This window comes from Cyprinus carpio, chromosome B20, assembly GCF_018340385.1.
Source record: "Cyprinus carpio isolate SPL01 chromosome B20, ASM1834038v1, whole genome shotgun sequence".
NCBI classification, from domain to species: Eukaryota; Metazoa; Chordata; class Actinopteri; order Cypriniformes; family Cyprinidae; genus Cyprinus; species Cyprinus carpio.
The window spans coordinates 21,326,027-21,340,390 of NC_056616.1; the positions used below are offsets into that span (position 1 = coordinate 21,326,027).

Genomic DNA, 14,364 nt, shown 5'->3' on the forward strand with positions numbered 1-14,364 from the left:
ACCAGGGGAACCCCACCAAAAAACACGTATTTTACCCCCCAAAAAAGAGTTTTACTGGGGGACCCCCCTCAAAACACGATTGGGCTAGTTTTGGGGCTATTTTTGAGAAGCAATTGGGCGGGTTTTGTTGTGAAAACCTGGCAACCCTGCTGCACACATAGCTGTGGACTGAACACGTAATATGCATGTGAATGACATTACCATTTGTAATTAGACCATGCCATGCTGGTTTTGTCTGGCCAGAGGAAAACCGGCCCCCAGACTGAGCCTGGTTTCTCGCAAGGTTTTTTTTGTTTGTTTTTTATTTCACTTCTGTCACCGGTGGAGTTTTGGCTTATTGCCACTGTTGCCTTTGGCTTGCTTAGTTGGGGACACTTAATTTCTGTCAACTTTAAAAATGTTTTGACTTGATTGCACAGATACTATTTGAACTGAACTGAGCTGGATGATGACATCACTGAATGCACATGCACTTTGAAACCTGAAAGTTATGAAGACATATAAAAAAAATCAGTTTTTAATTGAAAATAGTGTCATATAATATGCCCCTGCATTTGCAGCATTATTTAAAAAAAAAAAAAAAATCGGATACCACATATTCTACACATTTCATTAAGAAATTACTTTTAAAAAGTTACTATAAAAATAAAAAAATATATTATACAGTATTCAGTATGGTAACAGAATGTGTTTTTGTTTTGTTTTTTGTGATCGGATGATTCATTATCAGTATTTTCTTTGTTTTTGGTTTGCAGTTTGTGGTGACTATGTTCTGGACGCTTTACGTGTATGACAGAGATTTGGTATATCCAAGACTCCTGGACAACTTTATACCTCAGTGGCTAAACCATGGCATGGTGAGTGGAAAATTGCTTCCTTTTCTTTCTAGACTAGACAGTAAAATATGCTTGCCACTTTCAAATAACTGACATTACAAATGTCGTTCCAAATGAACAGTGGTATTACAAGTCTAGATAGATTGATAGATAGATAGATCACTCTCAGGCAGAAGAATGAGAAAAAGCACATTTTGTTCTTTTTTCTTGAGCCACACTGATGTCAGATGTGAAATGCTAGTCATTGTACAAACGTTCATTTCAATCAAGTGGAACAAAAGCTTCAAGGTGGGGTCCAAGTTGCAGGTCTTGTTTTTTTGACAGGTGAATGTGATGTTAAGTGTGACAGCATTTTTAGCCGGTGTGTTATTCCAGTAGCAAAATAGCAAAAGTGACTCTTTTAAAAGAATGTTTACGTCCACATATTGTCATGAATGCAGCATTAATGTATCTCCAGAAGTGAAAAGACTTCACTGCAATTATCTTAGAAGAGTCTCTACAAGAGATATTTAATAACCTAAATGCTTCCATATTGAATCCTTCTTTAATCTGCTCAAGTGGCCTCGACGAAAGAGGTTTTGGGACCTAGAGGCTTCTGATAGATTGATAGGAAATACAACTCAGAATGAGGCTATTACTGGAAATGTGGTTGGATGTCTCAGTCGTCGCTAATCACAGGATGTATTCGGTTGACTTGGGTATAGCCCGGGGCTTGGGTATAGCCCGCTACCCAACACACGTAGCGGTTGCTAAGGAAACATGTCTCGGTTATTAATCAACATGAATTCATCAACCTTTGAGCCTAATCAGAAATTGTCTCTATCTTTAATGTGCAGTGGCATTATGAAATCACATGCAATTGGATTTTCCACAGGGTTTTAAACCTTTCAACATTTGTCATTAATACACAGTAGACCGTACATGATTTTTAGGTTTGGTTTTTTAGGCATGTGTTAAAAATGTACATTTCATTTCTTCAGATTTCCTTAACGATTTTGGTTGACAGTGGCCCCAAAATGAGTCGAGAGTCTATTCTGTTCACAGGGAAAAAACAATGCAAATGATAAAAACTATGATCATGCATTGTAAGGATGGCAAAATCAACAAAATGTTCAACCCCAAACACTATAGGCTGCTCAAAATCGAAATTTGGTTTATCAACTTTAAAGGGACACTCCACCTCAGAATGAAAATTGTGTCATTAATCACTTACCCCCATGTCGTTCTAAACCCGTAAAAGCTCTGTTCATCTTCGGAACACAATATAAGATATTCTGGATGAAAACCGGGAGGCCTGTGACTGTCCCATAGGCTGCCAAATAAATAACAGTGTCAAGGTCCATAAAAGGTATGAAAGTCATCGTCAGAATACTCCATCTGCCATCAGACGTGCAATCTGCGTTATGTGAAACAGCGGGAATACATTTTGTAAGCGAAGAAAACAAAAATAACGACTTTATTCAACAATTCCTTTGTCAGCGGTCTCCTCTGTGTCCCTCCATATAGGATGTATGCTGTGTCATCCACGCCACAAGGATGCTCTGTTTTATTTCAAATTAAAGCTAAATACACATAGAAACAGCACATCCTTGTGGCGCGGATGATACAGAAGAGCATACGCAGCATACGGTGATATTGGAGAGACACAGAGGAGACCACTGAATAAAGTCGTTTTTTTTGTTTTCTTCGCTTACAAAAAGTGTTCCCATCTCTTCATATAACCCAGATTGCATGTCTGATGGCAGATGGAGTATTCTGACGATGACTTTCATACCTTTTATGGACCTTGACACTGTTATTTATTTGGCAGTCTATGGGACAGTCTCAAGCCTCCAGGTTTTCATCCAAAATATCTTAAATTGTGTTCCAAAGACGAATGGAGCTTTTATGGGTTTGGAACGACATGGGGGTAAGTGATTAATGACAAAAGTTTCATTTTGGGGTGGAGTATCCCTTTAACGCAAGGTTTTCAATGAAGAAAGTGCTCTTTCCTGCTTTGGACAATGGTTTTCTCCAGCCAGTGAAGGAACAGAGGTCTTGTGATCTAAATACAGTTGTGCTGCTGAGGACTGACCCACGGGAGAGAACTACCTTCCAGCTGAGAACAATTTGTGCTATGCAGAAAGTTCCAGATTATCCCGCCTGTGACTGAAAGGGGTTACTCCATTGTAAATATTTTGAAGCATTCCATGGTACCACATTTGTTTGTTTACCCATGCTGCTATGGTAACTGTCTTCTGTTCACTGGCTGCTCTGACAAAGAAACAGTGAATAAGCCTTGTTACTTTAAGGCACATAGTTGAGTCTGAGCTGTGGTCTGAGCATTTATACCAGAGATTATCAAAGTGACAGATATGTCTACAGATATTCAAACAAAAAATAAATATGACAAATATATATATATATATATATATATATATATATATATATATATATATATATATATATAAATTAAGACCATTTAGACTGCAAAGCAACTTTGCATAATAAATAATAATACATTTTCTTTAAAACGATGCAATTAATTAAATAATTAAAATAAATCATAACAATAAAAGTATAAATTAAAAAAATAAATATGAAAAATATATTTAAGAAATAAAGACCATTTAGACTGCAAAGCAACTTTGCATTAATAATAATAATAATAATATTTTTCTTGAAAATTACAGAATTAAAAATAACTATGAAACAATATTTTTAAAATGAAGACTATTTAGACGGAAAAGCAACTACCAAACATAATAATAAAAATAATAATAATAATACTTGAAACTATAAAAGTAATTTATAAATTAACAAATTATAACAATAACATTGTAATATAAAAAAATAAATGTGAAAAATATGTTTAAGAAATAAAGACCATTTAGACTGCAAAACAACTTTGGAAAAATAATAATTATTATTATTATTATTAAAAATGTTATAATAAATATGTTATTATATTTAAATTAAATAGCTATCTAAATGAACTGTCTATTAACTAAATATACTACAATTATATGATTATGTTTTTACTGTAGCCTAATGATTGAGTTATTGTGTAAAAAAAAAATTAATAATCTTGATTTTTATTGTCAAATCTCTATTTTATTCCATGTTCCTGTCATTGAAATAATCAGGGCATTTATGAATCCTTTACACCTTGATGCAATGAAAGAGAGAGAGAAGCTGTTTTTCAAAGCTTCCCTAGAAATTAGGCCACAACAAACTATAATAGCACTGGACAACTGCTCCTTTTAAGTCATTTCATTTTGAATACACTAGACATATTTATATTCCTGCTGGTGCATGCAACTCATGGCTACAAAAGTCCTTTGAAACTTTCAGGGACTCTCTAGATATATGTAGACACATGCAAATATTTGCAAATATTAATCACATCACTAGAATTTGAAAACTTTGTCTCTGTAAGTGCAGACAGGAAGCGACATGAAAAATAAAAAAAGAAATAAGATTTAAAAAATACTATTTTTCCCCAAGTGACAAGGGAAAGGACATTTTCCCTGTTTTGAAGCTGTCAGCGGTGTTGTTGTATATTTGGCAAGCCTGTCAGGACTCATAATGTGACAATAACAATCAAACGAGAGCCACTTCAAAAAGACTTAAAAAAGCTGCTGCTAAACTTTCATGACATCACTGGGAGGCAGTTTACCTGCGTCAAAGTATCTGTGACAATAATCCCTTCTCTGCAGAGAGAGGCCTGTCACAAGAGCGTTGCGCTGCTCTAATGTTAATGCCAGTGGCCTCCCGCTGAGCAGCCCCATGTTCAAATGCGTACCGCAAATAAACATCTTACACCTGCTTAGAAAAGACAACACCGCTGTACATCTCAAAATAAAAGTACAAAAGGCTGACTTCCCACGTGAAGGTATTTTCTGGATTGGAACGCCCAGTCTGAGCGTTTAACTTTCCTCATATATAATTCAGCAGGTAGCTTTTAAACGAAACAGGTCATTGTGCACAGGGGCTTTTATGACTGATTACCTGTGGTAAACAACCCTCTGTCGCTCCTTTATTCACACTGCTAATTGTTCAGGGGAAACAAACATTCCTTTTCCACAGCGTGACCTTGAACGCACATGGTTCGGCTTATTAATCATGCAGTAAGTTCAAAGACAATCAATATTTATGACCGACTTGCAGTTTCAAAACATTCAAAAACATCCGTCGCTGCAACAGAGAAAGATTTTTACGCAAGTATCCTATTTAACTATGCACTATAGATCAGTAATGAATTCCAGTTGCAATTCCGGCTTCTTTTGGCCTGCAAAGAAAAACTCACACTGAGAGGAAGCAGACTTTGCTTTTTAAAATTAATTGTCTCTCAACCCGTTTATGGCATTTCTCTACAATTCTTTCTGCTGGATTTGTGGGATGTTGTTTAGAGTAGAAAATAGCTGTGCCCACAGGCCAATTTGAAGAGTGCTCTCCTCCGAAAATTGTCTCTAACTGTACGCTCCTGCTGCGACTACCAGTATGTTGTTCAGACTGTGGGGATAAGTGTTTCACCATTTACAGTAATAAGAATCCATCCTCAGAGCGAGAGGAGAAATACATCCATGTGACTGAAATCGATCAATGTCACCATCCGTGGCTGTGCTAAACTGATCCGGGCTCCTGATGCACTCCAGTGGTGTTTTCTCTGCATCTAATAACATGTTGGGTTTGCAACTGTCAAGATGAACCTCAGACAGACTAGTTTCTGCTTAACCAATGGTATTACCCAGACCGTCTTAAGGATACCGCGAGGATAAGAACCAGATGTCAGAGTATATCAGACTTTTTTCAGGCTTTGCTTCACTTTACACTTTCATAACAAAAAATAAATAATAATAAAAAAATGTATGTATCGTATGAAATACAGCACATGCATACTTAACAGTTAGATAAAGGTATAAAGTGAACAATTGTTCCAGGGAAATGTAGTGAAGTGTAGCAGCAGTTTAAATATATATTATACACCCATTTAAAAAAAATCATTTATATGAAAATTTTATATATTCAGTTTGTTTTTTATTTTTCTAGTTTAAGTTTTATTTTTCTAGTTTAATTTCTTCCTGTTTTATTTCATGTGCTAGCTGGTGTACTTTTCATATTTAATAGCATAAAATATATATATATTTTTTTTTTTATATAAAATAGAAGCCTAAATAATTTGGCAAAAAATAAATAAATACTACAAATGGTGCAACTAAATATGAAACTTGAAAACATTTTTATTTCTTCAGTACTAACTAATATCAAAATCATACTAACACGAAATTGCAACTAGATATCAATAATACTAGACTGTGCCGAAAAATTTAATTGTACTCTGTTAAACTTTTTTAAATGATACCAGCTAACAAATTAACTTTGTCAGCCCTAAAAAATAAATAAAATTAATCAAATACATATAAAATGTAAAATAAAAAAAATAAAATACAATAACAGAACGAAATTATATAAATTAATGAAAATTTAAAAACTTAATTAAAATGAATTAAATGGCCATAATTTAATTAAATTTAATTGTTATTCTAAAACTCTATATGCTTGCTTCTATGAAACACAAAGGAAAAGAAACTGAAAATATTCAACTGTTTTTGTCCAAACCAATACAGTGGAGTAAATGATGATAAAATACACCTACATTCAATATTATTCTGGCTCAGCACCCATAAACTTGATGCAAACTACCCATCAATTATCATACTGGCCAAGGATACAAACCAAAAGGTCTGTCTGAATACAAGAAATTACAATTTATGCAGGCTACAGTGCCCAGACCCTGATTCATAAGTGCATTATTGAATTATTAGTATTAGTCTCCATAAATGCAAAAATACGTCAGGCTGTTGACAGATTGCCATCTGGTGGTCATAGCCAACTTGGGTACTGGTTGTGCACAAGCTCAGACTGTAATTCCCCGGATTGTTGTAAAATGCAGAATCATTTTAATGACATGTTAAAACAAGGCTCCCCTTCATTATGGTCATTGAGGTTTCCCTGCAAAATCTTTTGTCCCGTGGCTTGCCATTCCTCGTATGCAATGAAGTAAAGTGAAGCAAAATAAATCAGCATTTTTATGTTGTTTTCCACAGTGGAGTGCCACCATCATCTTCCATAGAACATTTACCCACGGATTCTTTCATGCATCGCCGGAGGACACGCGCTTTGATCTTATATCAGCCTGGCCGAGAAACACAAAGCGGCTCAGTATTGTTGCAGAGAGTGTAGTACAGTCAGCGGTTGCACTGGTAAACATAAGGGAGAGGTCAGTGTTATTACTGTTAACAAAAAACTAAAACCAAAACTGAAAGAAAACTATTTTGTTAACTGAAATAAAATGTTTGGGAGGGGGTGTGTAATGACTTCAATACTAACTAAAATAAAATAAAATAACTAATAAATTATTTCAGTGTTAGTTCTGGATACACAGTATATTATAAACTTGAAATTTTTACATAAATATGATTACACTGTTAAACATGTTTAAATGATACCAGACATTATATATTATATTAATTATATTATATTATTATATATTTATTATTTTATATATATTATATTATATTAAGTCTGGCTGGCCTAAAAAACTAAAACAAAGTACTAAAATAAAAACTAAACACTAATAAAAATAGTGCAACTTAATGGGAAATTAGAAATATTTTTATTGCTTCAATATAAACTAAGATCACATACATTATTAATAAATAAATAAATTATTTTAACTTAAAAATGCCACTAGATATTATGGAAGCCTGTTTCTGCCAAAGAAAAATGAAAAAAGGTAATTGCAACTTTTTATCTCAAAATTCAGACTTATTTCATGCAAATTTTAACTTTTTTTCTCTGAATTCTGAGTTTACATCTCGCAATTCAGTTTTTTTCTGCCACAGAAAAAATAGAGTAATTGCAACTTTTTCTCAGAATTCTGACTTTTTTCTTGCAATTGTAAGGTATATCTCACATTTCAGACTTTTCTTCACAGAATTCTGAATTTTTATCCCATAGCTCTTTTTTTGTATGTTTCTTCCATAAAAAAAAGGTAATTATGGATTTTTATCTCACAATTCAAAGACTTTTTTTCCTCAGAATTGCACGTTCATCTTACAGTTCTGCATTTATATCTCATGATTCTGAGTTTATCATCTCACAATCGTATTTTTTCACAGACTTGGAAGAAAAACGTAAGAATTGTGAGATATAAACTCGGAATTGCGAGAAAAAATTAGAAGGATGAGATGTAAAGTGGCAATTACCTTCTTTATTTTTTTTATTCAGTGGTGGTGGAAACAAGCTTCCATAAGATATCAATCAAGACAGACTGTATCTGTGTATACAAAAAGCTGTATTGCTCAAGAGTGCATGTTAGAACACTAAAAAATCCTATTAACATGACAGCATCTCTGTAAATTCCCCTCGTTTGTGATTTAACCATGTATGCCATGCAGCATTATGGAGCGTCTGCTCTTGTTTTCTCTGTCATTGTGCTGTGGTGTTAGCGTTATCTTTTTGCCTGGCAACCCCTTCACTCACTAAAGCTCCAGATTGACAGGAAGGATCTGGTTGTTTTGTCTGGCAAGCCTCCAGCCACTTACAGAGGACATAATATGCTACCATCTTATGCATTGACGGTTGGTTGCAAGTAACCCGGCACAGTGAAGTCAAACAAACTATAATATCCTGATGTTTAATCAAAGACCTGTTACGTTTAGTTTGAAAACCAAAAAGACACGCCACATCTAAGGGCTCTGACATCTTAAGCTGGATTTTCACAAATGCAATTTGATCATATCTGATTACAATGGTCAGATTCTAATGCGTTATGGATTAAATTAAAGCGAGCTGTGATGGAGAGGAAATTAAACCGGGATCAGAGCTCTCTGCATTAGTGTGTTGAGGGACAAATTAAGCCTAGATCAGCATCCTGTCATGTGATGGGCCAAAGAGCAGCTACCAAACCAACACACTTCTTGGCACAGGGAAATAAAAAGCCACATCATGCCAGCACTGTATTCAACGCCTGCCAGAGAGCATCCCTGCAGCTGTGCCAGGCATTCTGAGCCAAAATAGCCTGTCATAACAAGAGATCATCTCCCCTAGAGACTGCCAGCAGAATCCAGCGTTTGTGTTCAAACGCAAAAACACAACTGCCTCTTATCAAGCAGGCAGAAGAAAAAAATATATTACGATCATTTTTCAAACTGTTCTCCCCTGCCAGATCTATCAGCACGTCAGGAAAGAATAATGACAAATTACTTACTTTTTTTAATGCTACTGCATATTTCCAACAAGGAAACAAAAAAGCTGGATGTAGGGTCATCTGTCAACCATCTACTGTGTACATAATATAAAAATGCAAATTTAATAATAATAATATTGTTTTGTTTTGTTATGTGATTGTACATCTACACAGAGTTATTAGCATCATTAGATACCTATTATATACCTTGATTTAAATGATGCTGGCCATGTCTCAAAAGCTTTTATGTCTTCTTAAAGTTGTCTGATTCTGCGCTCCAGGTAGCTGTTGTGTGGCCAAATTAGCTAGGCGTCAAACAAAAAGAGTGGTCTTTGTTTTTGCATGCTTTATTTTACTATTTTATCTTAAGTCTGAGTAGCTGACCAGGTTTACATTTCACTGGAAGTTGTATTCTGTATATAACAGTGTATACACAGTCAGCAGGTTTGTGTATCCTACTGAGACCTGTAAAAAAAAAGCAAGTGAATTGAAAATATTCACCAGTGTTTTGGGACTCTTGTCACATGGTTCTACATTTGTTTAAGATTTTGCTGGATCTGAATCCTGATGCATTTCAGAGAGGTTCATCAGTTTTCCCACTGTTTATCTGATACAGTATATGTGACCCTGGACCACAAAACCAGTTATGAGTCATAAGTCATAAGCTTTCCATTGGTGTATGGTTTGTTAGGATAGGACAATATTTGGCCGAGATACAGCTATTTGAAAATCTGGAATCTGAGGGTGCAAAAAAACAAAAAATATTCAGAAAATCACCTTTAAAGTTGTCCAAATGATGTTCTTAGCAATACATATTACTAATCAAAAATTAGGTTTGATATATTTATTCACACCAGGAAAGTCTGGTAGTTTACTCGCTTTGGTCCGGACCAAATAAAATGCTGAATTTTCTTTTTTTTTTTTTTTTCTTTGGTGTGGTTCGCTTTCATACTGCCATTTTTGCAAATGAACCAGAAATTGTAAACAAAACCACATGTGTGCTAAGGTCATCCATCATTGGTTCATCCATTTAACCGTACCAAAATTCATTTGGAACCGGACCGAAACCACTTCTACAGCTGGGTCTGGGTGTGGTTGTTTGGTGCACACCAAAGGGGGAAACGAACTTGAGTTTGATTCAGTCGAACCAAACAAGACAGGTGTGAATATACCCTTAATATCCTAATGCTTTTGACATAAAAGACAAATCAATAATTTTGACCCATACAAGGTATTTTTGGCTATTGCCACAAATATACCCATGTGACTTAACACGGTCACATATTATTAGGGAATCATTAGGCAAAAAAAACCATACATTATTATAATATAATATAATATAATATAAAAAGTAGAAATATATTTAATAATGTATACACATTTTTAAAAATTTATATTATTTATAATAATAATAATAATAAAAATAATAATTAAATTTATATTTGACTTTTTTGGCTTGAGATAAGCTAATAATTACACTAATACAAATCACAAAGTCTTTATAAAATCATCAATGGAGGCCTCACATTGACCTTACTGAGTAAAAGCAGACACTTTGGTCGGCAGTGAATTGTTTCAAATATTCATCCGTGCATGTGTGTATCATCAAGGGGAAGCGGGAGGTTTCAGCTGACAGTCAGTGTGATTCTATGTGGTCTGAGCTGGTTTTTACATGGAGCAGAGGAAACAGATGTGCTTTTCCGCAAAGACCAAGAGACAGACTGGGTTTGCACAGAACAAATCCAAATTCTTGAACAACTGGTGCAAAGAGGCAAAAAACTACAATGTTCAATGATATTGATTCTCTACGGGAAAATAATCTTTTGAAGTGTTTTCTGTTCAGCTATTTCCTTTGGTTTTCTTAAGTGCTGGGAGATTACTTTATAAAGATCAATAATTGCAGGTCCGTTTTTCTAGACGCTAATATTTCACGGTACGGCGGTGTACGATGTCACGCTTATGCTCATGATTGAGTTGCCATGTTGAGCCTGGAAAAGTTACTAGGTGAAGTTCCTTCATCCCAACCCGTCATTAAAATGAGCGCATAGCTGGCTCGCTAGCTCATCCTTAACAACTGGGAAAATATTTACCCATCTCAACCCAGTGAAAGATGGCCGTTTCGTAGTTTGCGTTCTTGCCCATTGTTGACAAAGTTGGCGAGGAAGTTTTCACATCGGAGGGGCTGGAAAACATCTCTAGCACAGAATTCTTGGAGTGTATTCGACAGCAGAGCAAGAAGTAAGCCCTGCTTTTCATTTGCGCATAGAAACATCTGTGCTCACACCAGTTTTGCTATAGCAGGCTGCCAGTGAAGTGTGATCAGAGGTGCATAATGAACTTGTGAAATCTCGTCATGTGCTTCACACACAAACTCTTCTGCACTTGGTCTTGCACAAAACTTGAGGGCTCATAGGTTTTGGCCAGTAATTCTGTTTCACTATCTGTTCTGTTATCATGGAGCATGTATCCATAATATTTTTAGGTAAAGTAACTTAATGTGTTTTTTGGATAAATACTCACTTTTGAAAAAATAATAACAGGCCTTCATTTTAAACTGAGAAATGTAGCTTAGAATTTAGCCAAACAAACATGAAAAAAGTCCATTGCGTGTTACTTTGTCATTTTTAAATTACTGTTTTAACTAAATGATCAGTCGATTGCAACAAAAAACAAAAATCATTATTAATAACTAATAATTATTATTATTATTATAATTAAAGATAATAATATAATTATAATTATTATTATTATTATTATAATTATTGAATATATGACAATAACATTACAAATAGTTTCTACATATTGATTATCAATGATGATAATTATTATAATTATTTATTTGAATACTACAACACTGCATAAATAACTAAAACAGAGATGTTAATAATAATAATAATAATAATAATAATAATACATATTTTTGCAGTCTAATGCCCATTTATTTCTTAAAACAAATACATATTGTTTCAGTATATTAATTTTAAGTGATGATTATTATTATTCATTATATTATTACAACACTAAATTAAAATTATGATGATAATAATAATAATAATTATAAATTGTTTTTGCATGTTTATTATTAAGACACTGAATATATAAAAGTAACACTCGGATTATGTTGATTACTACTATCATAACATTTAGAAATCATTTCTGCATATAAATGATCAGTGATGATTATTGTTAATTTTATTGTTAAGACACCGCATAAATAATTTTACATAACACTAAAATGATGTTGTTTTCTTAGATTATTATTAGGCCTATCAAAATACATTCATAATACAGATTTTTGCAGTTTAACAATCATCTACTTAAAAAATTACAAATAGTTTCTGTGTATCAGTCATAAAAAGGCTACATCTGTCGATCTGTACCCGGGTAATTCTATCTCTCCATTCATTCTGCTCTCACAGAGCGAGTGTTTGACACTCGAGTGGCATCAATCTGAAGCACATGCGGCACTTTCACTGAAACAGGAGGATATGGAGTTAATCCTGTGAGTGTTTGACAAGGCCTGTCCTGTTTATAGTTCAGGGTCCTCTGAGTGAGTTGTGCTGTTTTGTTGGAGGGGATTTTCCGCAGATAGTCCAGGCACGCTGGCCAAAACCACAAGACTCCAAGAGCTTCTCGGCCTGGTGGTCAGAGAAAGAGAGCTGCCATGTTAAATTAAGGCAGGGACCCATAAACACAAGCTAAAATAAAACAAGTCTGGGTCACATTCAAACTCGCCTCAGTGGCGAAAAATGCACCGTCAGGCCAAATCTACTGATACCCATCCAGCTGAGCGGGGACCTAAACAGGCTGTCCTTGTGGTGGCGGCTGTGTGCAGAGCAGCACGGAGTGCTATATAGTGGGGATTCACGGCTGCCAAGGGGAAAAGGGTTAGGAGGTCATGTGAGCCCCTGTTGACTAGTTGCCGTGGGGAGTATGTCACAACCAGCCTGGGAGGCTAAGCGGGGAAACCCAACACCCGACCTTGGGAGCACTCTCTCCGTCACCCTATACCCTCTGTGAGCCTGCTATGAGGCGGCCCGCTGTACGGTTAGCACGCTCATCTCCTGTTCAGATTCCACAGGGTTCGGATGCTATGACAGGTCGGGGCAAGCTAGACTGTGATAAGACGGCAGCGCAAACCGAATCATGCGCCTTTAACCAACTGGCTCATCTCTCACAAGTAACTCTATCCACAGCTCCAAACAAGCTGTAGTATGTGAATTTATATAACATCCCATTAATCATAGTTGTCTTGTGTTTTCAAAAAGAGCAACTCTGCTTTCTTTGCACAGATAATAATCACTATCGATTTCCATGAAGAACACTTTTGTTGGCCTTTTTGTTGTGGCATATTTTCTAAATTCTATACGCTTTGTCTTTTTTAGCAGTGACCCATGCAATGACTAGTAATGACAAAAAGAAGAGTAAATATTTGTTCTGAAACTGATTTAATTTGCCTGATACATCATTGTTTAGTCTGATTCAGTCATATTTGATTATTTTGGAAAAAAATCAAAATTATTTTCAGGCATTTGTTGCTGAACACATAAATGTAAGTAGAGAGAGAATTCATGCTGTAGACGTAGAAAAAATAATACAACAAAAATGTATGTTACTGTTCAGAAGTTTGGGAACTATATAATGAAAAAAGAAATTAATACTTTTATTTAGAAATGGCTTATTAAAATGACCAAAGTAAAGTAAAGACAATATTTATTTTGGAAATAAATGTTGTTGGGTTTTTTATTTTTACCTTTCTATTTATCAGAGAATCCTGAAAAACTGTATCATAGCTTCCACAAAAACAATAAGTGGCACAAATGTTATTTAGCATTATTATGTATAATGCATTATAAAAGCATTAATTATGCCTTGTAATGCACCCTATGATGCATTTTCACTAATAGCAATCTCATTAATAATTGGTAATTATAACAATAACAAATAATTGTTAATTATTGAATTATTTTTTAATAACTATAAAACTGTTACACTATGCATTTTAAATTTGGTTATAATTATTTAAAACAAGATATAATGTATTACAATGCACATTATAAATAATTATGCATTCTACCCTTTATAATGCATTGTACATAAAGCCTTTAATAAAGTGTTAGCAAAATGTTTCTGAAGCACCAAATCAGAATATTAGAATGATTTCTAAAGGAATCATGTGACATTGAAGACTTGAGAAATGGCTGCTGGAAATTCATAGATTACATTTTAGAATATATTACAATAGAAAATAATTGTAAAAATATTTGGCAATATATCTGTTTTTACTGTATTTTT

The 14,364-nt window shown here is 34.5% G+C and overlaps 1 protein-coding gene across 1 annotated transcript in view; it reads left to right on the forward strand.

The window, feature by feature from the left end:
* LOC109107589 (androgen-induced gene 1 protein-like) overlaps window positions 1–14,364 on the forward strand; it is a 37,058-nt gene that overhangs the window by 9,001 nt on the left and 13,693 nt on the right. The window contains exon 3 of the mRNA XM_042746190.1: window positions 756–857. Coding sequence (XP_042602124.1) covers window positions 756–857 — 102 coding nt within the window. The remainder of the gene's footprint in view (window positions 1–755; window positions 858–14,364) is intronic.